The 27,000-nt window shown below is 36.5% G+C and overlaps 1 protein-coding gene across 2 annotated transcripts in view; it reads left to right on the top strand.

The window, feature by feature from the left end:
* Positions 1-26,943, top strand: part of MIGA1 (mitoguardin 1) — a 36,093-nt gene extending 9,150 nt beyond the window's left edge. For both annotated transcript variants that reach the window (XM_042819881.1, XM_042819882.1), the window contains exons 8-16: positions 14,521-14,621; positions 19,231-19,349; positions 19,529-19,601; positions 19,947-20,033; positions 20,160-20,258; positions 20,545-20,679; positions 21,980-22,033; positions 23,245-23,361; positions 23,698-26,943. In XM_042819881.1, coding sequence (XP_042675815.1) covers positions 14,521-14,621; positions 19,231-19,349; positions 19,529-19,601; positions 19,947-20,033; positions 20,160-20,258; positions 20,545-20,679; positions 21,980-22,033; positions 23,245-23,361; positions 23,698-23,916 — 1,004 coding nt within the window. In that variant the 3' untranslated portion in view covers positions 23,917-26,943. The remainder of the gene's footprint in view (positions 1-14,520; positions 14,622-19,230; positions 19,350-19,528; positions 19,602-19,946; positions 20,034-20,159; positions 20,259-20,544; positions 20,680-21,979; positions 22,034-23,244; positions 23,362-23,697) is intronic.
* Positions 26,944-27,000: the final 57 nt, after the last annotated feature.

The following is a 27,000-nucleotide window of genomic DNA, read 5'->3' as shown; positions in this document are numbered from 1 at the left end:
TATTGTTATTATTTAATGGTGTTTTGAGGGAAGATTTGTGTCCTTTTGAGAGAAAGGGATGTGTGTGGGGCTTAGATGGTCATTGTAGTCTTTCTGGCATTTGACTGTCCAGCATTATGACTGCTACTTTTTTTTTTTTTTTTTCTTTCATCAACCTCTGAGAAAAAAACTTTGTTCTCTTTAAAAGGTAACCAGAAAATGCTTTGCTGTATTGGTTTGCTTGGTTGTATTTTTCTCCCCTCTGGTTAGATATATGTCATGATTTTTTTTTTTTTTTTTCAGTTTTCTCCATTTTTAGCACTTGTGATTAACCACAGCTGGAGACAGGGCTCTGGCAATGGGGCAGATGCTATCAAGTGTTATCAAAAGACTTGCTATGAAACATCTGACTTTGCTTATTACAAAAGCTTCAGTTACAGTGAGCTCCAAATCCGGCCAGGAGGGAAATTTTTGAAGTTAAAATCACCCATTGTTTTTTAATTTTTCAGTTTTCTCTGTACAATATTTGGCCAAACCTCTGGGGCTAATGAAACCACTCTCCCCTCCTACTTGTTTACTCATGAGAGATGTTGTTCTTCCCAGGGTCTAATTTTCTCTAAGTAGTTAGTGCTGTTGTTGACTGATGTTCTTCTAAATTCTGGGCTCCTTACTTTCCAAGCCTAATAGTTTGACAGCTGTGTGAGCTGTACCAGTCCCCAGGGTCCCCATTGCTGTGTAGCTCCGTGTACCATCAGCACATTCCACTGTGGAAGACTGAGGAATGAGCGCTGCAGGCAGGGACACACTGCTGACATCTGTCTCAGACCACAAGCTTGCTTTTCTTTTTGTGATCCCATTTACTAGTTGAAGTTGTCTGATGTAATAAACAATTTGCCAGCGTGCTTTGAGAGATAGACTTCTGGAGGAAGCTAGTGTTAATGTGCTACGTGGGAGAGTCAGGAGCAAGTTACCTGGGATACTGTTAGAATACAATCACTTGTCACTGCAGCTAGTCTCTTTCATGATGTGGCTGAAGTACTTCTCTGCTGCTGGCTGTGACAGGTGAAAGATGGCTTGTCAGGGCAAGCAATCATCACTTGAAGTGGTTGCGTGCTCTAGTCGAATATTCAACTTTACACCTGCTAAATAAATGCCTCTTGTGGGTAGAATTCTGCCAGGTTGTTATTCTGTTATTAATTGCAAGTCATCTCTTTCAACTCAGTAACCTATTGTTGAGTTAGAAATGAATACAGCCCTGGATAAGATTTACATTTTGAAAAGATAAAATAATGGAATGTAATTGTGTTCACTGTGATCACACTCCCTACTGGACTTTTAGAATTATCATAGAAACCAGCAAGCTAAAAATGATTTCTAAAGCACAAGAATTTCTGGATGTGAAATTAAAAGAAATACGTAGCGTGAAGCTGCTGTTGGTTTTGTGCTGATTGATTCTCTTAGGAATGAAGCCTAGGACTAAGAAGCCCAGAAGCTGGCTTTCCTGGGGGAGGCATAAGCTACTCTGAATCAGAAAGAAGGCAATTCACAGAAAACTCACATCACCATAGTGCTCCTTGTCAGTACTTAATTCCTAATTCTTAAAACTGTTATTTTGATTTTAACAGCAAAAAGAAATGCTAACACTTAAGCTAATGGTGACTTGTATGTATTCTGTCCCCTAAACTTTTTGGTAATATATATATTTTTATTAATTACATTTTAACTTAATATTTGCTCATTTAATTTTTTGTTCATCCCTTTTACAACTAATAAAAGATCTGTCGTGAAGGTCTGTGTTGTTGGATGATAGCTATGTCTGTTTCTTTTTTTAATTTTCTCCTCACGCTCCAAGATATGCCTGGCATTTGGGAGAGAATGAGCACAGCCTTTAGCCTAGTGACAAAACGCTTGGGAGAACCTGTGTATTAGAACCCTTTTCTCTAGCTGCTCTTAAGCAGGAAAGCCTGTGCATAATCAACAAAGCTATTGAAGAATCATTTTTATATATTTAATCAGCACAGACATCTGTAATGTTTTGCTGTTAGTGAATGCGTGAGGCCTGTTTTTTTCCTTCCTGCTTATAAAACATAAATGGAAAATATTTAGTTTGAGAGTACCACACTTGATTTGGTTGCACACAAGAAATATTTCTGTCTCTAATTCTCAAATAGGCACCAATTAGAAGGTCAGCAGTTTTTATCAGTTCACTTAGTTGTCCTGCCTAGTAGCACATACCATAAAATAATTTCCAAGGTTTCACTTTTTATCACCAGTTGAACATTTTGTTTGCTTCATGTTCTCTGAAGATAAATTTACATTACGTGATTTCTTCATTTCTTGGAGAAATACAAATATTTTTTCTAGTGTATGGAGAAACATTCTTCCCAAGAAATCTTTTCTAAATGAAGGTAATATCACTAAGTTTGAGCGAGCCCAGAAAAGCTACTTTAATCCTATTTCTTAAAAAATGCAGATTTTGAATTTAACTTAGCACTCATAGTCTGTGGAAGTTCAGTAACTGCTGAAGCTTGCTGCATTTTGCTGTGACCTCTCCTGTATTACAATTCAGTGCTGCAACCAAATTGTCATTTTGGATGCATGATATCACAGATATCTGAATTGTAGAGGATGTTCTTCAACTATCAGTAATATCTTAGACTTTGCTCTAAAGGCATCGTTGGCCAGTACTAGTAACACTTCCTCTCCAAATTGCATTTGGCAAAATTCTTCACCCAAAAGTCTCTAAAGGCTGAGATTGTGAAACTGGTAGTTAAAGGTTCAATTTAGAACTATAAACAAAAGTATTTCTGCAAGCTTGAAATGTATCAAAGGATCATAATGCTTGGTTTTCTCAGCAATATTCTGTCAGTTTTAGCAGTATCATGCTTGAAAGTCAGAACAGTTTCGAATGGACCTGCACAGAAGTTATCAGTACTGAAAAGGTTAGTGTTTGATAATCTGTATTTCTGTGTTGATATTTGATAACCTGGAGTGTATGCTTGTGCTTCTGCTAAAAGCGGAAGCTCAGATGCCTTTTCACAACGCAGTAAATATATTAGTTGCAATCTTCTCAGCAGTGGCTCAGAATAATCTTTCTTACTGTACCAGAGCCAACATTGGAGATCACTTATTGTATGTTAGTTTGGGGTGATGTGGCTAGAAACTTCTGAAAATACTTCAAGTAAGATCAGAAAGTGTCTAAATACAAAGTCTGTCTACAATTTCTCCATTATTTCTCCTTCTTCCTGACAACATGAGAGCAGCTGCAATCATTTCTTCCCCAAAGTCTCCCCTTAACACAAGCTTTCTGCCTCCTTCTGGTTATCCAGGCAGTGCTTCATCATTCATAACTTTTCATCTTCATTCAGAATGTATTAATGAAATTACAAATCATCTTGTAATTAATGAAGAGCATAACGTAATTAAAGTAAACCTCAAAAAAAGATTAGATTGGCTTTTTACAAATATTGGAATAAAATATTTTTAATATTTAGTTAGGTATTATTTGGTGTTTCCTTTCATTTTGCAAGAAGAGCAAACCATGAAAGTCAGTGATGACTGTCTGACCACAATTCATATTGTCAAGGATTAGACTATATATTGCTCCATAGACAGAAATGAGATGATGATATAAACAGAAGGTTATTGGAAATTAAAAGCTGGTTTGTGGCGGGGCAAAGTTCTTCATCCACCCAGCACTGAAGTTTGAATTGAAACCCACAACCTGCTGAAATGGTTAAATAAGTGCATAAACATTCCTTGATTGAAACATGTAATGTGGAACATTGTGGCGTTGCTTTTAAGGTAAATACTTACTGCTGAACAGTAAGGAGAGCATTACAATTCAAAGCAGAACATCAAAACAGCTGAACAGGTCAGATGATAGGTACGTGTAGTCCAATACTTTCCAATAGTGGTTGGCAGTAGATTTGAAAGGCGTTTAAGAATAGACTGCGTATAAAAGAGCCTTCCTTTAGCAGAACTCTTGGCTTCCAGACTATGGCTAGAGGCTGCCATAGCCAAGTTTACCTCTGACCATCTGTTTTCAGATCGGACCTCTGAACATCCCTTTTAATCATTTTATGCTTTCAGCTTTCACAATGTCTTATAGCTATGACTTACCACACCTTTATCATTTTAAAATAATGAGATGAAAAAAAATCCACCTGGTAAGAAGGGAGCAGTTGCTATGAAATATAATAAATCTTTCTCCCTGCTATTTATAATTAAATCTCTTGATATGTTCCTTTCTCTCTTCTCTTTTCAACCTTCTTGTGCATACACAAAATCTTTGTGACTGTTATTTATTGCTCCACATTTCAGTTGAACTCTAGTCCCTCGCATCTCCTTGTGTGAAAGCTGTTGCATACATGTGTTTATACTGGATAGCTTTCTGCATAGCTTTCTGCAAGCTTCAATGTATACTCTTTCTGAATATTTTGGTCAAAATTTAGTGTATAAAGTTCATATGATGCAGACAAAGTAAGGGCTTATAGTGACATAATTTCTGTCTCCTGATAACTTCTGTCCTTCTGGTTGTGTTTTCAATATTGTGTTTACAATATGACCAAAGAACAATCACTTCACTACACATCTATTTTTTGAGCTGTTCCTATTGTTGGGTTCTTGTAGCTCAGGTTGTTCCTGTGCATTCATTTGCTGTTACTAAATAGCTAATCAAGTGGTGAAACAAATTAGGTGCTTAATAAACTTCTTCCGTGACTCATTTTGTTCAAACTTAAAATCAGCTGGCTTAAGTGTCTTGCTTCTGTAGTGAACTTTGTTCCCTCGTTATCCCTTTTCTTTTTCCATTTTTTTTTTAAATCTGTGAATTTGTTTTAATGAAAATGTGGCCCTGTGTTTCAGCCCACATTTTTATGGGAATCTTTCCATCAATTCTTACTTTTCTTTTTTTATTATTATTAATAATAATTAAATTAATTAAATTAATATATTAATTAAATCACTTATCTACAAGCTGATTGATTATTTCAGGAAAACTGCACTTCCTTTTTAAAGGTGGAGTGGGGTTCTTGTGTTCTCTGGACTTACTGGAATCCCCAATAGATCATAATTCTTTATCATACTCTTCATCAGTTGTTTGTTGCAGGATTCATTCCTGCTGCCTGTAGTTAGATAGCAATGGAGCCCTTACTAATAGTTTACATTAAGCTGCCTTTAATTTGTGCCACCAGCTGTTGTGAAAAGCTGTGAACAACACTCAGTATTTTATCACTTTCATACTTCAGCTTTTTTGAAAACTCATTGTCTGCAATGCCTTTGTGTTTTATCTGTTCCTCTTACATTTTATCTGTTGCCTGTTCTCCTGCTTAATTCACATCTGTATCTTCTCTGTGTAACTTCTCTGGTTATTTTTTGTGTTTGTATTTGTTTTTTTGCCTTTTCACACATATCTTCCTATTCTTTGCTTAAGGGAAGGTGATCATTTCCACCCCACATCAGGACTGGATTTCTTGAATCTTGCCTTCACTTTGAATACTTCTGAAGAGTGGTAAATACGAAATAAGTGGAAACAGCCTTCCAAAGGCAGGAAGTCACACTGTTGGTTGTTTTTATTATTATTTTTATTCCTTTTTTTTTTTATACCACTTTTCTTCTGTGATATTCTTAACAAGTTAAGAATTTACAAACTCTTTTTCTTACTAAAGAGGATGTATATACACTTGAAGTCTCTGTGTTTATATACATTCTGAATACAAATGTTCCAGAGGCAGGAAAAATTATACCAGACAAATGGCAAGCTGTGGGGGAGGGAGAAGTGTTTATTTTTCTGGCTGGAGTATTGCAGTGTGAGGTTATATAAACTGATGATCAAGAACACGTTTTGGCCCATAGGCCTAATTCCTGCTTCAGAACTTCAACTAGAAGTAATTTATTGTTGCATTAAATTCTATTTTAAGGGAGGCTTGTCTGAAACATTCTTGGGGAAAATGAAAGGAGGGATGGGGCAAGAGAGATACAGACAGAATGACAGTTCAGTTTAAGAAGATTTCAGATCTGTTAGTGTGGTAGCTTAATCTTAAAAACGCGTAATATCAAGATCAGATATTGACTGAATCATACAAAATCAGCAAATCTAGTTCTCAGTACTATAGCTCCTCTATCAATTCAGTAGGTAGTTGATGCTAAAATAAATCAAATTTTACCTTCAATTTATGTTCAAGGGGTTGCAGTGAAAACACTGCGTGCACACATGCAAGAGCGAACTATTTTTCTTACCCCACGTGCCTGCTGTGTTTGAGTCTTGCTACCCATTAAGTCAGAGACCATTTCTTTTCCTAAAGGCATTTTTAGAATTTTCTTCCAACTTTTGTCTTAACTTTCCTTCTTTTCAAACTTGAACCCATATGTGTGGGTATACCTACTTTTGTGGAAAGTTGTAGCAAAAGGTGCTGTGAACAACAAGGAGAGTAAAATTTGTGTTTTCTATCAGTTTTCAGTCACGCATCTGCTCATGTGCTCAGCTACAGAAATCTTACAGAACTGTGGTTTTGAGATTGAACTATGAAAAGCCCGTCTTACTTGATGGTATGTCTGCTCTGTACACAATGTCCCATCTTACCTAATAATCCTGTTCGTAGCGAAGTGCTGTGGAGTATCTGATTCAGGAGTATCTGATTCAAGAGCACATGCTGATCACACGAGGCTTTGTTCTCTCTACTGCTATTTAAAGCTGTCCTTGTTCTACATGCTGAAATGCCTGCAAAAGTTTAAAGGCAAACATGTAAGTATTTCCAGATCGCAAAGAACAGATGCAATTCAGACTTTATTTTTAATTAATGATGAATAAATAATATATTGACTAGTTTGCAACTTGAACTATATATGCTGGAGTAGCTGATAAGCACTGTTGAGTGCCGCAGGTCGGGTGCACCGATTGTTAAATATAATTCAGGTGTTAATTCAGGTGTCGTTACTAATGCATTTAACAATCTCAGTAATTCAGAGGAAGAACTTTGTATTCAGTATTAATTTTTAAGGATACTTGTCTAATTCTTTCTTATTATCCAGAGCAAGAGGAATATAAACAGGCCTTAGTCTGTGGGGTACTTCAGATATTATTTAAATCTTAGTGTTTGAAGTTACATGTGTACCTTGCTAATTTAGGTTCCTGAAGAGAATGCTGTGTGAAACTGGGTTGGCAGAAGTCAGTTGTGTTCCAGAACAGGTTCACTGCAGTCTGCACAATACTATAACATTTTCCTGCCCTGAGGCAGTCTGCTTTTTAATACAGAATCTGTTAGTCCCAATAAAAAAACACGTATTTGTGTATTTTTATTGCCGCTCACTTGACTGAGTGCCAGCAGTAGTTGGTTCTGTCTTCCTAACTTAATGCCTATTACTGGGATAAAAACGTACCCACCTATCTTTCTTATCACTGCCTTCAGTCCTGCAAGCTGATCACATGCATCTTAACGTGATCACATTTCAGGAGTAAAGTGTTCTGTACTTTTAAAATACATTTTTATTACCAACTGCTAGACAGTACACTTTTCTTTCAATGTAAGAACAAATGAATATGTGGGCTCCTTTTGTCAGTCTCTCTCTCTTACTTTGAAATGCAAATATCCCTTAAGCATAATACTATGGCTAAAGAAAAACCTTTCCAACAATCATGTGTTTAAAACGTCACTTCAAAGAGAACATGGTGGATGATCCCATACCCTTAGACTGTCCAGCAAAATAGTCTGTATTCTAGTATACAGAATTATATATATATGTATACATATATATATATATAGCTATTTAAAGAATGTCATAAGGCAGACCATTTCAAAGTTTCAGCCAGGAAAAGGAGTGAGAGGTACCACTAGAAATGAACTTGTGCAGATATCTTGTTGAGGTTTTTCTCTTTTAGAATTTTGTTAGATTTACCCAGGTATGTTAAGACGGAGGCCAAAGGGACAAGTTCATTTACATTTGAGATTGCTTTGAAGTCTGGTGAGAAGGCTTTTCTACCTAAACTGCTTATGGATGCCTCTGATGTAGGAAACATATTAAATGAACTGATTCTATATGTATAAAACTCAAAGTTAACATTGTATTTCCTTCTCCTTTAAACATGGTGCTACATTTTGAATCTGCTCTGCATCACAGTGAGTTAATGTGGTATCACAGTGTATGTGACTGAACAGACCATTCTATTGTCAGCAGAAAGTGCATGTGCAAAAATAGTGGCAGGTTGTGCTTGTTTTTAAGATGTGAAGAACTAAGAAAAGGCAGTGACGTTCAAATCTGATGACTAAGGCATCTGGCAATCTTCACAGTGCTGTGCTATAAATCTTCAGTGGACAGCCCACGTTTTAAAATAAGCATCATGTGAATTCAGACTAGACTTTGCTATGGCCAGAATAGATGGTATGCCTTCTGAACTACAGGAGAGCAGAGTGCTCCTATGAGGGGATGTGGTGACAACTTTGTTTTGTGTTTTCGAAGTCTACGTTTTCAAAGAAATGAAAAATAAGTTTTATGGACAGAGACTTAACAGTGAGACATAGTTTATACAGAATATAAATCTCAATTTTTTTTCAGACACTTAGATTCACATTAGGCAGATAATTAGATTTAGGCATAGAAAGCATTTGTTTTATATTTACTAAACTGATTTCTGAGCTGTCAGCATGTACGATGCATTAGTTCAGGTTATCAAGTACATATTAGGTGCTTCTGTATTTTCTTAAAGTTCAAATTTGAACAATTTAGCACCATGTGTGTTTATCTTGCCTCTTCTTTGAGACATGGAGAGTTTGTAACGCTGTGAAGTCTTTCAAGTTTGAGATTTTGGTTTTAAAATAAAGCATGCCACAATTACTCAGAAAGTTTTCTCAGTTCACATTCTTTACAACAAGAAATTTGATTATCAATTTCTGACCTTTCAAAAAAAAAAAAAAAACTATCAGAAAATATTCAGTTATGAAATTTGTGGAAGTCTTGTTTAGCAAATATAAGTTTTGAAAGAATAATTTCATTTACCAGCAATTCAGAGCATCAGACCCATGTTAATGTAGCTGTGTCTGATAGACAGGAAATAAACCATACTAACATTCTTGTCTTAGGTACACTTGATGTTTACTTAGACTGCAATGATTACTTTCGGACAGGCATTTTGTGCAGTGTTTTCCTTTGCTAGATGAGAACGTTCAAGGCACTTGATTTTACTGTTTTAGAATGTACAAGCGGCAGCCAACTTGCTCTGTTTTAAACATCAGTAAGCATGTGATGGTAAGCAGATAACAGAACTTCATGGACAAAGTCAATATCACAAAGGTCTGAAAATAACCGAATTATTTCAAACATTCTGGAAATTGCTTTTATTTCTTTCTGAAGTATGTGGAAAATCTCTTAAAGATTACAAGGTTGTTTTAGGCAAGTTTCATCTTTTTCCAGACAGTTGTCTGCTTGAAAACTACTGAGGCATTTGTTAAGAAGGGTATAATCAGACAACTAGTTAGCTTGGCCAAAGATTGCCTTTAAAGTCTGTGTAGATCTATGAGTATGAGGAGAAAAGTGAAATTGTGAATGCCCTGTAGTCAATGCTGTCCCATGTCCAAGCTGTTCCCTTCCATTGAACCACTGCTCTGATGGCTGAGCTCCTTGTCAGGCACTGGCAGGCAGAAGTTGTATGCTCACCACAGAGCCTGCTGGAGGTGGAGGCACAAATCAGCAGTCAAAGTGGGCGGCCATCAGCACTGGAGTGTGATATTTTTTACTTTTTTCTTTTAAATGCATCTCTGATTAGCTCTTGCTTAGCGTGCTTGGGTCTGCATCAAAGCAATCCTGACAAAAAATGGCAAGAAATGTTTTGCTGATGCATGCTGACATACTGGTAGGGTACAGGAGTTGGTTAGATATTTTCAGAAAATCTTGATCTAATATATAGAGTTATAGAATCATTAAGTTTGGAAAAGACCACTGCGAACATCCAGTCCAACCATCCACCCTGGCTCACCATGCCCACTCGCCATGTGTCTCACTGCCATATCTCCAAATCTCTTGAACACTCCAGGGGTGGTGACTGCACCTAGGCAGGTGTTTTAGGCAGTAGCAGCTTTGTTTATATACAGTAAAGTGAAATGCCCCCAGCTGTAAGCACCTTCTCATGCAGATATCTGTGTTACTGGTGAATGTAAATGAGGAACCTAATGATACCTGTTCAGTCAAGAGTGGTCTGTGGTCACCCTACTCTGTCTGTGGCCAAACTTCAACAACTGCTGTATGACAGTCATCAGAAAGTTCCATCGGAAGGTAGAGATTACTTCTTGTCATGTTTTTAAAGTGAGTAGAAAAATCCACTGCCTTCTAGGTGCTGCATCCTGGAAGACTTCATGTAATACATTTGTAACTATTTGGTAGGACTGATGACTTTTTAAAGAATATTCAGTCAACACTGTCAGCGTTACGACTATTTATAAATGTAAATAAAGCTGCCTCTGATGCTTCAGCAACAGTGCTGACAAAACACTGCTGCATGTGATCCAGCTAAGACAGCAACACATTATTTTGAAATTGAATTGTGTGTAATTCATGTTGCTGTGTTTTCTCAACTTGATTATTGTAATTATTGTAATTCCTTTGCTTAGGCGTGAAGCCATGCACCCAAGGAATCTGACTTTTGCAAAACACAGTGCCTTTCTGGGGTAGCCTGGCAGAGCAGAGGGAACGTGTTACTTTTGGTGTACCCTGACTTTTCATAGGTGAATTTCTCTGCAGAGTTTTCTCCTTTCCAGCATCTATCCCAGGAGCTGGCTGTAATTATTTCACAGAAGGGGTTTTTCTTCCCCATCCTGCTTTCCCTCCCATCGTGTTCTGCTGAAGCGAGTGGCTGAGGGACACTAGGAAGCCATGGCTTTACTGGTAGCATTCAGAACTAGGTTCCTTAACTCTCGGTGAATTCTTTGTCAGCAGATAAGTGCTTTCCTTTTTTAGCTGCTGCATGCAAACTCACACCACTTTTCACTTGGGGTAATAGAGAAGATAACATGTATACACTTTTCAGAATTGAAAATGTTATCTGTAGGTGAATTCTTCTCAAATGAATGCTAAATAGCTGATTTCTGTGCAATTCCATCTCTAAGGTCAAATGCTATTTTGAGAGTTGAGGAATTTAATTTTTTGGTCTGTCGTGGCTTGGGAACCTACCAGAGACCAAACAAAGAAGAATCCCAGAGTAGTATGTTATAGGTATGAGGTGGTTGGATTTTTTGTGTGTTTTTTATTCTTGTTTGTTTGTTTTGTGATGGTGGCTTTTTGGTTTGAGGGTTTTTTTTTTTTTAATAATTATTTTTTTAAACATTATTATTTATTGTTATCATTACCTTTGTTTGCATAATCTTATAAAGCTGGGGTTAATTTCATAAGTTTTTGCCATACTCTGTATTCTTAGAGTTTTGGAATCCCCTTAATCTAACTTTAGAGGCAGTTAGGTATTTTAAAGCACTACAGCTTAGAGTCTTTATGGCAATTACTGTTGTCAGTAACACATCTGAAATTCCATTTCATCCTCTTTACAAATATAAATGAACCCTAAATAACTCCCAGCTTCTCAAATAAGTGAAGCATATTTGAAGCTCACAGAGTTGCTGGTATTCCTTTCTTTCAGCTACTAGTCTACGTAAGAACTTGGGATGACTGTACCAGCAGATGCAGCCACGTGTGGGTGGGTTCCTCTTGCAGCTGTTCATTCCAGGATTCTCATTGTGCTGCTGTCTCTTTTTTCATGTTCTTGTGTCTAAGAATGTTCTCCTGGTGCTTGTTTGGTATGTACTCCAGCTGCAATTGAATTTTCACACCACTGTTTTCACAATGGTGTGTTTTCTGTGCAGTTGGGTTTCACTGAGCACCTGCAAGGCTAAGGTGTCTTACAGTATTGGAGCTATGGTAGCCATCAGTAGCTGACCAGGACTGTTTGTTTGTTTTGGTTAAACGTGTATTTATATGGGCATATCACTTGTCCAAGTATCAGAATTATTTGCAAACTTTTAAGAATAAATATTTTGTCAGAGCCTGCAAATTTTGTGCCTTTTTGTTACAAAGATTTTTTGTATGTGTGTGGGATGGAAAATTATCCATATTCAGCAAACATTTAAAAAGATTTTGGCTAGGTGAAAGTTTTAAACCCGTATTAGGAAACTTGGAATTATGACTCCTTCAGCAAATGTAAATTATTTATATTCTGATTTTAAATAAAAAAGCCAAACAGCCTAATGTTACCACAGTGAGTTATTCAGCCTTAGTTAAAAAAGTTAATTAGAAATGTTCACTAGACTAAAAATTTTAGAGTAACTCTTGTTTTTTTCTTTTACTCATCCTGTTTCCCCACTACTGCATCCTTCTGGTTAGGTAACGAATCAGCTTGGAGTTAGATATGTTTTTGGTCATCTTCTTAGACTGACCCAAAATATATTTGATCAGGAATTGAATCCCTCACTGACATAGGCTATTTTCTTCCATTCTTCTAACCTGATGTGCATTACATTTCTGGCCACTGTACCATATAAAGTTGGTATGAAGCTTAACTGTAGCTGGGACTTGGATCTTCCCTATGCGGGTGGCAGAGACTTTATGGGATTGAGACTGGATTGACACATGAGACTGCTTGACAACTGCTCTTTGTGTACATAACAGCCTGGGTCCTTATCTTAACATCTTGATTAAAGCCATCAGTAACATCATTAACAGTATCACACGTGCATTACTCTCATAAGAGTTTGTAATTTATGTTGCTGCTTATGAATAGAGCTGTTTACTTCTCATGAAGTAAGTGTTGCATGTTGCTTATAGACTGGAAATGTCAGGAAAACAGTATTTCTTTGGATTGCACTTGAACCAGGTGTTAGAGAGCTTTTCTAGTTATGAGATGTATAAACTCTTGTTTTAATTGCAAATTTATTATGGAGAACATCTTAGCCAAAATGAGAGGCTCAGTGGAAAAATCCATGGCCGGGCTGTACAGCCCTGTGCTTAAAAGTATTGTTGCAATTTCAGCAACTGCTAATGTGAAAGAGAAGTATTAGAAAAGCATTTATTATTATCAGAGGGATATTAATGCAAGTTATGGGTAGAAATGAGGAGGAAACATCATTTTACCCGTCTGCTCTTACCAGACAGCAGGCAAATGCTTTACAGACCACAGTTTGGTTTTCTGTTCCAGCTTTTCAGATTCCAGCATGCAACTGACTCTCAATCAACTCGGATGCTGCTGTACTTTTCCTCTTTGTTTTGAGAAATTAGAAGAGGGACTAAACTGTAAGAAGGATTTGAGAATCAAAGATATTCAAACGAAAGTTAGTGAAGTTGCAATTACAAGTCAGAGTCTGCCTAACTCAGTGTAGTGCAGCAGCATCTAGTGAAGTCTTTGCCCAGACTTTTACCAATTTTTTGCCTTGGTGAATAGTCTCAAAGACAGATATTTACTGTTATGTACACTTTTTGACCTGTCATTCCAAGTCCATAGCAAATGAAACCATAACAACCACTGAAATAATAGTTAAGATACGTGAATTGTAGCACTTCAACTGATGAGTAAACCATTCCAGTAAGTTGGCATGAGGCCACTTGCGATGTAATAGCATTTTTTATAAAGTATTGCCATAGCAACAGATCTGGATGACATTGGGTAGCTGGTTGCTGTTGACTGCTGGAAATAAAACAGACTTTTAGCAGCACATGTGTAATGTCTGAAGGTAAAGTAACCCAAAATAAATGCCTGTGCTCTACTGAGAATGCAGCACGGGGCACATCAAGCCAAAGTCTGACTTACTGGCTCATGAATTTAATCCTTCAGTGAAAGTGTTTCTATATAGAAAACAAAGCCATGTATGCTAGCAAGATGTGCTGCAGTTGACATCTGGGAATAAAATAAAGGAAAACTGAGAGAAACTGTATTGCAGGTCATTTTAAGCATAAAACATCAGTTATTTTCAAGGCAAGAGTTCTAATGCTGTAGGAAGTGCAGCTGGATATGATGTTGCAGTGGAAAAGATGAAAAAGGGGATACAGTGAAGATTGAAAACTTCTGTGGCTCTGCTGGAAAGCCATCAAGTAGAAAATGGCATGAGAACTGGACAGTGAAACAAAATTTAAGTGAGGCTGAAGCCTGTTTTTTTATTAATAGCTTTTTTGTTTTAAATAGTACTTCCTGATACTGAAACACTGAGCCTTTGTTACACAATGCAGCCAAGTTAATACTCAACAAAGGATCCAGATCAATATAGCAAAGTAGAATATGTAGGTAGAAAGATCTTTGGAGGTTCATTAAAGAAAAAAGCAAAACCCCTGGAAAACTTATCTCTTCCTTTTCATGCAGATGATGTTTCTAAGTCCCCTTTAAAGACAGAAAAAAACACACTCATACATGTATATTAGCAGGTCAAAGAAGTGTGTATTCTCATAGTAATACGATGTGCTTTCCAAAAGAAGTACTACATGAAAACATATATGAAATATACTTAAAAAGCTTGAAGCTATTAAGCTATCAGAGAACTCTATTTATCTTTTCTTCTTTTTAAATTTCTTTTAAAGATAAAAATACAGACATTACTGTAAAGGATAACACGGATGATTTTTGCCTTCGAGATACACTAAGCATTGCATCGACGGACTCTTTTGTTTCCACAGCTGAGGTAAGACACTTAAAGATAGATTCTTGAAAGATTAATGGATTTATTTGAATAGTGAAAATTTTTTTTTTTTTTCCTTTTTTTTTTTTTTTTTTTTTTCCAAATTATTACAAGAAAAGGATTTTTCTCTTATGGAGAAAGAAAAAACAAGCAAACAATCCTTATCTTGCTTACTTGTAACCAGATTCCTATTAGCTGGAGTAATGAAATTGGAATCAGTCTGCTTACTATCTGTTTTTTGGTGGCTTTTTTTTTGAGGGGGGGAGGAAGATGGGAGGAGGTTGGAAGAAGGAAGATGGTTATCTGGCAGTATGTTTTAATAAGTCCTTCTAAAAAGTAGTTGCTTTTAAAAGTACCTCAGATTTTTGTGATTAGAGAGGCATAACCAATTTGAGGCTATAGTAGATCCTCTTTCCATGAATTATGATTTTCTATTTTCTTTTACTTTCTTAGATAATATGAATAAGTACGAAGCTGTCTTTGCCTTCTTTGGAGTCTTTTTTTTTTTTTCCTTCTTATAAGAAATTATTGGTGATTGGTAGGTATTGTTTCAGTATGCTGTATTCTTCACCTGATTTCCCCTTATCTTCTCGGATAAGACTGCAAAAGATGCATAAAGAAATAATCTTTGGATAAGATGATATTGCCTGTTAGCTCCAATATGCTACAGCTCCCTTGGAATATTTGGAAGAATTTAATGTATGGTGTTGAATGAGGAACATCTCATTTTATAGTCTCTCACGAGCCGAAGTGATTTTGAATAGCACTCTTCTCCAAATTACAGAGAAAGCAATTGGTCTCTGGGTATATTTGCACTAAATATTATTATCATATATGCACTATAAATAAGCTACTGAACTCATTTGGAAAAAGAGAGAAAATTGCATGCACGTGCTTTGCCATTATTTTTGCAGGTATGCGAAGATCAGAACAATCCACTGTACTCATTTATGTTGCTTTACTTAACAGTAAAAAAAATAGGATGCATCACTTTCAGGGAATGTTCATCCAGAAGCTGAATTGTGTCAATATTTGCTAAAGAAACAATTGAGTTAAAATTTGCAACAGCCTTACACCTTTCTCTTGTCTTCACTTATCCTGAAAATAGTCTCCACAATTTGATACCTCAAAGCCTCTTCCATCAACTCTTTGTTATCAGAGGAAAGTTATGACCAGGTTCCTTCCTTTTCAGCTGTTCTAGCCTTTACAAATAGAACATGCTCTTTGATGTCCTTTGTCAGATTTTACTGAAGGATTTTAAAAGATTTTCAGCTGCTAGGAGGAATTCTGAAGATTAGCAAAACCATGAATGATACTGTTCAAATTGGAACACCACCAAACTCCTGGATTAAATATGGGCCTCTGAGCTTGAGCTATAGAGCTGGTTGGCTCTGTAGTAGTAGCATACTGGGGCATTGTTGCATAGTAAAACAAAGTTGTAAATCAGTGCCAGCTATCTTCTCTCAGGAGTGTGTTACCTCAATGTAAAATTTTGGTCATCCTGTGCAAGAAAATGTTTAAAATTAGCACTGAAAATAACTGCTGCAATCACAAGGGATAACTGCTGCTTCTCAGAGTATTTCAGCTAGTGATAGAGAACAGTGATTGCTTAGAAGTAACTGGATTAGAACTGGTACACCAGATTTTTTATTCTAGACGTGATGGTGTCATACAGATTCATCTTGCTTATCAACTTCCTGCATATTGTTCTTGCAGATGCAAAGAAGCGGAATGTTTCAGGTTAAGGGGCTGAGTTTCTTTCAGCTTTCAGTGTTTCTTTGGCAAATGAACATTTGTTCTTTCATCCTGTGCTCCATGATTGCAGTTCCAATTTTAGCAACCATCCCAAACTGCTTTTGCCAATAGAAATGTTTATCTCAAATTCATAGACAGTAATAAGTGCATGTATATTTTTGCCCTACTGGAATCATTAGTAATTTCACCTTCTGGAAAATTAAATAGCAGTGGAATATTTTCTGGTCACATCATACCACAGGCTGTATTGACAGTTACTCATTTTCTTTCTGCATTGCATCCTGTCCAAAGTAGCAGTACTAAGTATTTTCTGTTTCTCTAATGTTAAAGACTGGAAGCTGTTTCCATGTTTTTGTGCTGGCACAAGTCAAATGTAGTTCACTGCCCTCAGTAGGAATACAAGCAAAGACATGGGGAATCCTAAACCAAGCCGCAGGTAGATATGATGCACATTGATATGTACACTGCTTAGGAGGTTACAGGTATTGTGCTGCATCGCATTAGGACAAAACACAGGAGGATAGTTTTCAGTAAAAGAAATGTACAAAACTGGAACAGTTGGCAAGGATTAAATCACATCCCCTTTCGATGAACACTTTAGGAGCAGTAGGGTATGCTAGAATTTCATCTTGGCTATGACCGATACTCAAGAGAATCCTGAGGATCATGGCCTTGATGATTGCAGGTGTCCAGATTGGCACAATATATAGGTGCAAAAATCCTCATAAAGGTGCCATTCCCAATCCCAGCCAGACTTCTGTTCCAAAACACAGATAGGCCTCTCAGAAGCACTGCAGAAGGAACAGTAGGCATAACTATTTGCCTTAAGTTATTGATACTGTTTACTTACTGTGATAAATAATGGTGTTTTTATCCTTATTTGAGACTGCTCTCAGCTTGCATTTATGAGAGTTAGGATGCTTTTCATATTCTTGTGTTCTCACCTACTGTGTGATCAAAATAGCTGCCTCTTTTGGCAAGTATACAACAGTGTGTGTGCCAGAAAAAGGTCTCCACCTTCTCTTTTCTGGCTTCTTTTCCATTTTTCTTCTTTTCCTGTCTCCCTGACGGTGAATTTCATTGCTGCCTCTGTGTTGTTGGTACACTTGTGTTTATGATGTCTTACTTCTTTATGTTGATTACAACTGAATTTGTAGTTCTGTTAGAAAATAAACTTTGCTTTATTTGTGGAAATGTTAGCTCAGCCCAGAGCTTAGGAAATTTTTAAGACTTGTGAGAAAATCCTTAGCTGTCCTTTCCTGTCTGCTCCCCACATAATTATTTTACGAAGATTGTCTTCTTTGCTTCAAATCTGTTAAAAACAAAGTAGTGCAGGAAGCAACAGGCTTTGATAACAGGGAAAGAATACCAGTTTCTATAGGTCTGAACCTATTTATAAATGGCACAGCAGCCTTCAGAATGTCTAAGACAGAATTTTAGATCCAGAACATGCTCCAGAAGTGCTCTGACACTGAAAAGTAGTGTTGCCTTTTTCCTGCTTTCCCAACAGAAGTTTTATTTCTTTCCTAAAATAGAGAATTCTGGAGGGAATGGTGTTAGCAAATAATAGCAATGTATATTCTATAGCATTTATTAATGAGTTTTCTTTCCCTTTTCCATTACAAAGATTCAAGATGTGCCTTCCTGTTTTCTGACTGACTTCAGAATTGTGCCTATTCTTGCTAATCTGATCTTCTCAGGATTCATCATTCTTCTCATCCTGGTCACTCCTGATATGTTCATTTAGTCCACCCAATGTCATATGGATTACTGCTTTATCTCAGAACATGTCTTGCAGTCTAGCACGCTCTCCATGAAAAACCATGAGGAGCTGTTTAACAACTTCATAAAACACGTGGAGAAAGGGAGGGAAGAATTAATATATAAAAGAAAAATCTTTTTAAAGATGCAGATAGCCAGAGAAATAATTCATTCATCTTTTTAATACAGGATAAGCATCATTTCTCAGAACACAAGGAAAGCTGACTGCACCAGTAAAGTGACCTTTTTATTACAGGAAGCAAGCAAGAATTCCTAAAAGGGCCAGCACTGCGTATTTTTGGTACTTTCATGTAGGTGGTCATTTTGGTAGTCAAAAAGATTTTTCTGCACGGCTGAGAATTTTTTCTATTTATTAAGAAACAACTTGTGGTTGGCAAACAAAAGCACTGAGTCTGTCTGTATTTCTTAACCGCTCTGGTCCGAGTTTAAAAGCTATTGCAGGTTCCGGGGTTTGATATTTTACATTTGTTTCATCAACTCATCACTAATACGTGCAGCCTTAAAGCCAAACTGTCTGTAGAAAACAGGTTGGTGTCTGAGCACCATACAACATACATTGAGCAATGTACATTGTGAACTCCAGAAGCTGTTGTGCAGCACAGAGCATCGAGACACAAGCTATCATTGTGGGCTTTAGAGTTTTGAAGACATACTGACGAGGGAAACAAGAACAGCTGTGGGAGAAAGTTATCACTTCCACTTTCCTGAAGATATTCATAATGTAATTATTCTGTATTTTCAGTGTCTTTACAACTTTCTTAGTTTGCTTTCTTTGAACCGCATGGAGACTCATCAGATCTAACTAGTGAAAATCAGAGCAGGTGCAAGTTTATGAATTAAACTTTTACAAATCAAAACCCGAAGCTGTTGATTTCAGATTTTGAAAGGTATGAAATTACAGCCCTATTAATAGCACGGTGCCCCACTTTGGTTTACTAGCTCAGTGTTGCCCCCTCTTTTCTTATGTTATTTTTTTTTTTTAAAGCAGCTACAGAAAAGGATACAACTTTATTAGAAGATCAGGAAAACTTTGGCAAGTTCTTTAAATGAATGTTACTTTTTTTTTTCCCCCCAGCTTACGGAGCATAGAGAAGTTCGTAATACCTATGGGCTAGATTCCCTTTGCCATTGCCCACTGTATGAAGAAGCAATGCACTTAGCAGAAGAAGGCAAAGTTTATTCACGAGTATTAAGGTATTAATGTATTGATTTGTCTACTTAACAATCTGCAAGAAAAGAAAACAATAAAATTAAATATTCTGTGCAGAATACAGGATTCTCATACAGGGTATTTTGTAGTTGAATTTTCTTGTGCTTCTTTATTTGATGTTTTAATTATTATTATTATTTTTTTTTTTTTAAATTTTTCATAGGACTGAAATGTTTGAATGTCTTGGGGACAGCGACTTCCTTGCTAAGCTTCATTGTATTCGACAAGCTTTCCAGGTAAGCAGAAAGCAAAGTCATCTGCCTTCTTAAACCTAAGACACATGACATTGAAGTGCCACTATCTGTGCAGTACTCATGCAAATGTTTTAATAACATATCCCATAATTAAGCATATTCTTAATTATTGCTATAATTTCTACTTTTCTGTAATTCTAAAATGGGGCATCCCAATCTTATGATGAACAAAATTTGGAATACTTGCACCAAAGACTTCTTGGGAACTTGCCTACTATGCCAGTGGTTGTAATGAAGAAAACTTTATTAAATTTGATCGAAATAATTAAAGATCACTTGCTATAATCTGCGAATGAATATGTCCATGTTTTCTAAAAACTTTTCTAGATAATTCTTTCAGAAACAGCAAACAGAATATTTCTTGCTGAAAGTGGAAGAAAAATTTTATCTGCCCTAATTGTGAGAGCACGAAAGGTAAAAGCCTTTTTTTTGACTAATGTTTCACTGCTAAAGTAACTTCTACCATAATTCATTTTATAATGTAAATAAACCATCTCTTGTGTTAGCTTTGCTTGACATTTCATTGCTTTTACTTTGCAGAATCCAAAGAAATTTGAAGATGTCTTTGATGAAATGATATATTTCTTGGAACAAACGGATCACTGGGATAATACTGAAATGGAACTTGCTGCTAGAGGAGTGAGTGTGACTTTTTGAAGTGTTTTTACCCTCAATTATGCCAACTGTAGCAGCCAAAAATAATTCTTTTCAGTTCAGAATTGTGGGAAAGTCAACTCTGTCATGCCTAACAATCCTGACTTAGAGAAATGGCATCCACCAGTGTACTTTAGTACCAGAAAGCATTTACGTTTTGTTCTGCTTCTCTTTACATCTGTATGTTAAAACAGTTAGAATATGATGCATGTTGAATTCCACTGCTGAAAGAGAAACTCAGTTACTTAGACCATGTTCTGGTTTAATATAGGTAAAAAACTTGAATTTTTATGATGTTGTTCTGGACTTCATTTTGATGGATTCATTTGAAGATTTAGAAAATCCACCAATATCTATACAGAATGTAGTGAACAACCGCTGGCTGAATTCCTCTTTTAAAGAAACAGTAAGTATTTGTTATTTTCATAATCCTGGTATTGTTGTGGTGTATCAGTGTAAGTAGATGCTATGGTGAATATAACATCGATGTGAGCATTCTGATATAAAATTCTGTATATCCTGAAATTATTCTTCTGGTGATCTGTGCTTTATGTTATTAGAGTGGATTCTCAAGAATGAGAATAAATCCATCAGCTCCATAATAGAGACTATGTATATCATCTTGATAAAAGCATTTAATTTTGAAATAAAGAATCTATGTGCTCCTTCAGTGTAAAGACTAATTCAGCTTCCACTACAATTATATGTACTGAATATATACCTGAAGTATCTTCAGCAGAAAAAAAAAAAGTTGTTTTATCACTATCTTTTTTTTTTTGTGATCACAGTTTAGAAGCTACCACTCTGCCAAAAATATATCAGATGGTTGAGTATATTGGGGAAAATACTTTAGCCTGACCTGCAAAAATATGTTTGCTCTAAGTAAAATTTTACAAGGGAATTTTCTGTTAGCCCCATCTTAGATATTAGATCCAGATTTTGGTACATAAACCAGAGTGCTAGCAGTAAGGCATGAACATCCAGGTACAAGTAAATGAACACAATGCCATCCCACACACACACATATTGTAAGTATGCAATAACAGCATTTTGAGAATAGTGAATTATCTTCAAGTACGCATGGAGAATCAGATGGGGATAGAATTCTGCTAGAAGCTATGAGGGGGGGAAAAAGAGGAGTTCTGATATGGGTATATTGTATTATACACAGCCATATTTGGACAAAACTACTTCGCTGAATCTGAAGCTATTGCAGGAATGTTTTTGCTAAAAGTAAAAAGGACATTACGATGTGTTCACATGCTATTTAGTATCTAAAATAGCTGCTGATGTCTGAGCACACTTTCTGGTATATAATGGACTGACCCTCAGTTAAACTGAGTAGATGTTGCTAACTGTTTGACTGTAAAAAAAAAAAACAAAAACCAGTCAGGAGTGCCAAATCACATTTTAATTAATCTAAGGAAAGTGTAACAAAGAAAGATTTCAAAATATGAACAAATATGAACACTTTGTAAAATCAGTTGTTTGCATCAGCTGATATTTTATACTTGAAAATTTTGTGTTACCACAAAATTGAAACTAGAAGGACATTTGGAAATATAACATCTGCACATCAGTGCTTTTTAGATGAAAATTTTTATAATTGTTGTTTTATAATGTTTTATAATGGTAATGGACACTTTAAATTTTTTTTTTTGTCTTTTTCTTTTTTTTTATCTTTTTTTTTTTTTTTTTACATCTAGGCAGTGGCTTCGAGCTGTTGGTCAGTACTGAAGCAGAAAAGACAGCAAATGAACGTAAGTTGCTTTGCAAATTATATGTACCAAAGCTACTCCAAAGAACACGAAGTTCTGCCTTATTTTGGAAAAAATAATTACAGATCAACCCTTACTCCTGTAGACATATTAGTTTCAACAAGTCTGTCATTTGAAGTTTAGCTTGTGGGGTTTTGATACGAGTTTTTTAGCAAAAAGTCTTACCTGAAAAATTCTAAAACCAGTTTAGGCCAAAAAATAGTTGAGAGTAGAATCTGTGATTTCTGGGTCCACACGTGTATTTCAGATTTTTGCAGACCAAGGTCACTGACTGGGGACATTCTCAACCCTGTGTCCCTGCACCGTCCCAAAGCTAACTGTAAGTCAGTCCCATTTCTTTACTTACCTGAAGTTGCCCTCAAGGACTGCCAGATCTGTGCTGCAGCCTCCCTCAGTGCCCTTTGGCATCCTGGCTTTCATGGAAGAAACTGCAGATTGTGAAGCAGTACTCCTCTGTGACAGCAGCTCCACTTTTTGTTTGCTTTTAGGGGTTTTTATGAGACCTGAAGGCAAATGCCTCCATCTCTAATATTCCGTTCATAAGCGAAGTTGAGCTTTTCTGCTGGACAGCCATAGCCATTGGAAGTGATTTTGCATACTGCAGCTGAGGAAGCCCAACTTTAGTGATTCCAAACTGCGTGCCTGAACACAAAGGATGGAAAAGAAAATCAGGAAACAATTAAGCTGTTGTATTTGAGCGTCTGTAGAGGAAGAGCCTAATATTAGCAAAGCTTTTGACATTGTGGAGAAGGGGATAACTGGGTATTTAGAGCTGTACTTGATTCCTACTTTCCAATAGCAGAAGTTAACTTTTAGAATGGAATTGTAAGGAGGCGTTTTAATTTCTAGACGGCTTCAAATGCAATTTCTTACTTTTTACAAGATTCAGCCAGGATCTCAAACTGGAGTAACTGATTAAACTTACCTGATCTGTCAGGTGGGAGAATCGGAGTAGGTTGGTCGTGAACTTATTTGCCTTATTCCTAATAATGCAAAGTACCAGAGGAGTTTAAAACAAACAAGCTTACAAACAAAACCAACACCACTTTTCTAAAACAAGAGTTGCTTGGTGGAGTTACCAGGTTGCCACAACTCTGCAGTGGTGGGTTTTTTAGGCTTTTTTAAACACAGTTTTATGTAATAAGGTTTTATTTTAAATGTACTGTGTAACTCTCCACTTTTTACATCCCCAGGTACCTGATGGATTTTTTGCTCATTTCTATGCTATATGTGAACATATCAGCCCTGTTTTGGCATGGGGTTTTTTGGGTCCTAGAAATTCCCTTTATGACTTATGCTGCTTCTTCAAGGTTTGTTCCTTCTTCTTAATTAAAAAAAAAAAAAAAAAATCCTGTGGAAGAAAAGAAATTAGGATCTTGCTTACAGGCACACATTTGTATTTTCCTAAAATTAAAGCAAACAGTAAAAATGATGGAAATATTTACTATCATATTGACTAAGCTTTTTAGGCCTAGAACTGTTCTATGAAGTATATTTTAGTGCACTTATATCTCTGCACTGGAAGAATACATAAATGGATGGTTTTGTGAAATGTGTGCAAGAAATAGGTAACATTGCATGCTTTTTCCTCTTTCTTCTTGTAAATAAACACACCTGTTTCCTTTTTTTTTTTTTTCCCCCACTAGGATCAAGTGCTTTTCTTCCTCAAAGACATCTTTGACTTTGAGAAGGTACGATACTCAACTATGGAGAGTTTGGCTGAAGACCTCATGCAGTTACTAATCCGACGCACTGAACTTTTGATGGCCTACCTTGGAGCAGATTCATTGAAACATGCCAGTGCTTGTGTAAGTGGTCATGGGCATGTGATGACCAGTGGGCTCTTGGAAGCAAAGGCTCAGTAAGCTTAAAACCCATGAGATGTGAGATGGAGTGCACTTTGACATGCTCCTTCCCACCTTTCTTTCCCACCCCAAAGCTTTCATTGCTGTTAATGAGCAAACATCTGACAATGTACCATGTTGCTAAGTAAGGAAAAGGACTCAGGGAGAATACACATCTACAAAAAGAACTGGTGAGCATACTGTTGTATATATCTAAATTAAATGTGCAGCTCAGCTGACATCATGTTTATATTTAATGTATCCCAAAGCTTTTTTTCTGTAATATTTTGGTAAAGTTTATTTATGAAATACTGTACTTTTGCCACAGATAATTTGTAAGTGGAGCCGATGGATGTGTCTCATGTAAAGGCTTACAGTACAAAATGTTCACTACAGAGTCTCAAAGTCATGATGTGTCTAGGCCAAGGAGGTGTTTCAGTGGGGGTATATGCAGTTATACAGTCTCTGGTTCATGTGACACGTGCAATAAAGGAATCACAGTCACAAAACTGAACATGTTGCCACTGCCCTGAAGTTACATTTGTGTGGATGTAAGCAGTCGTTTTGTACTACAGTATAAGAGTGATGCAGGCACCATTTGGGCAGTAATGACTTCCAGTATGCATTTTTTTGCTTTATTTTTTGCACAAAATCTAATAATCATGAAGGTGTTTGTATGAGACCACTTTTTATATCCAAACAGCTATGCTAGTTTCACCAGTATTTTTTTCTTTTTTAAAACTGCAAAGACTGTAAGTGGTGGTGATGGATATAATTCTTAGTTCTTATGTAGCATTTCAAAATACGTTTTTAAATCATGATAATTTTTTAATTGTGAAACAGAATCAAGGGCAGTGTTTTGTAATTAAAAGCATTTACGTCTTCCTGCCTTCCTTGTAAGGAGGTCAATTATCTGTTTGGGAGGAAATGTGGTGATTTTGGCCATAAAGGTTAACATGCAAAAGTGTGGTGGCTCAGGATATGGAAACCTTAACGTTGGTTAGGAGGCAATACAGTAATGAGGCACGAGAAAACTTGCAGCAACATTCTGACTGTGTTAAAGCTAATAATGATCTATAGTCTTGAATTCCTTTAAACTGAAACAGTGTTTTTTAGTTAGCTTTTAAACTACGTTGATGTATTCTTGGCCACACAAAGCCAGCCTACAAGAATTCAGCCTGTGTTAAGTAAGTAATGAGACTAATTATAGACTAATTCTAAACATTCAGATATTCAGGAGCATGTTGTTGTGATGTAACATATTGAAGCAAACTTTGATTAGAAACATTTCAACTGCTGTTGCACAAATAACCCAAACTGATGGTACTTGAAGATGAAGGCCAGTGTCTTTCCATAGGTTTTACTGAAGCCAACTTTTTGTCGTGTTCATTTGATAAAGATGATGAAAAAGTATCATATGACTTGTGTGAAATGCCAACTGATTATATTAAAAAAACAAAAAACAAAAAATACAAAAAAAACCCCAAACTATAATTCTATGTGTAATAAAATAGAAGTTCCAAATGCTACTGTTGCACTGTTTCCACCATTCAGGTTGCTGAACTTGGCACTCTGCTGTACTTTTCTTTCTCAGTTGATAATATCTGCAATACCAGAATGTGAAGTTTGTGTCACCCTTCTCATTTATCTTAAGCATACTTATCTCCTCTCATTGTAGTGCTCAAAAATTCCTGTCTGATGACAGCTTTCTGCAGTCTGTCAATGGAATTATATTGAACTATAAGGTGTCAAACTGGATTCAGAATCAGTAAGAGAGTAAATGGCATATTTCACACCAAATATACCACTTGGGCACTTGGTGTGTCACAGGAAGCTTAGTTGGTCTGGTCCAATAAAATGTTGAGAAAATGATACCTTAGCATTCATCACAGAAAAGCAGAAATGCACATTTTTACAAAAGTAAATTCCTGAGTGAGCAATTCTTGTATTTATAAAATACTCCAGAAGAGAGTACGACCCAAATGTTATTCAACAGCGCTGATATGAGGCTGTTTCCAAAGGATTTAATTCTGTGGTCTTCTGTCAGAAATGAAAGAATTTAAAACAAAAACCAATATGCTATGCCAAAATATTTAGAAAGTGGTTAAGTACCTGATATTTTTGGTTCAACAAATGTATCCCTTTAGGTCAGGAATGCTTCCATGACATCACAGAGCTCTCAGAAGTCTGTAGAATCAGGTCAGAAATGAGGCTGATGCTTCCCATCCGGAATAGGAGTTACAGCATCTGGTTGCAGAGAGGTATCAACAATAGATGTTTCTTTTAGACTTTGGCTTCTATTTATGTGAACTTTCTGGAAAGAAAAAAAAAGAAAGAAAAGAAAAAGAAATTAAGGAAGAAAGAAATCGGTAAGGAGAGAGAGAAGAAGGGAGGAAGGGGGAAAAAAAGGGGGAGCAGAGAAATGTGCATGTGCAGATACCTTCAGGACCTTTTGGACCTCAAAAGCATTTGCATATTCTGCCCTTCCTAGCTCCAAAAGCAGAGCTGTGAATTGAAGTGGGAGGGAGCTGCCTTCTTGCCGAGGTTTATACAACTGAGCTCGAGGGGACAAAAGGAGTATCTGTTGATAACTGCCACACAGCTGAAGAATTCCAAGTCTGCCACCTTTGAAAACTCAAATGCCAGAGCTGCACCAAAGCAGTGATGGTATGATGTGGCTTTACTGAATTCATAACTAAGAAGTAAGAATTTAGTTCATAACCTCTTTTCAAATAGTTTTGAATGCTACTTTCTGTGCTAATAAGAGCAAGCTAAATTTAAAAGCTGTCCTGTTCTGTCATAACTGAAGCTAAGATCAGAAATGTTGAATGTGTAAGGACCATAGAAGAATCGAGTATTTACATCATTTGCAATTTTGTTGTTATAATCATCTCACTTCAAATGCATTCTTAATGGTTATTATACTTGTCTTTTGTAGTCTTTAGTTTCTGTCAAGCTAAATGTGTCAAACCAAGTGCTGGAGTGAGCATATCTGTGAACTTCCCATTGCCAAAATGAACTGCGGTTGTGTTACTAAATAAAATAATACTGTGACATTACTTGTTTGGATAACTGTCCAAAACTGGAGTTTGCACAATCCTTGAC

This window comes from Centrocercus urophasianus, unplaced genomic scaffold (assembly GCF_019232065.1).
Source record: "Centrocercus urophasianus isolate 14NV4802_14NV808 unplaced genomic scaffold, USGS_Curo_1.0 seq_18, whole genome shotgun sequence".
Taxonomy (NCBI): domain Eukaryota; kingdom Metazoa; phylum Chordata; class Aves; order Galliformes; family Phasianidae; genus Centrocercus; species Centrocercus urophasianus.
This window is presented reverse-complemented; position numbering and strand designations above follow the sequence as displayed.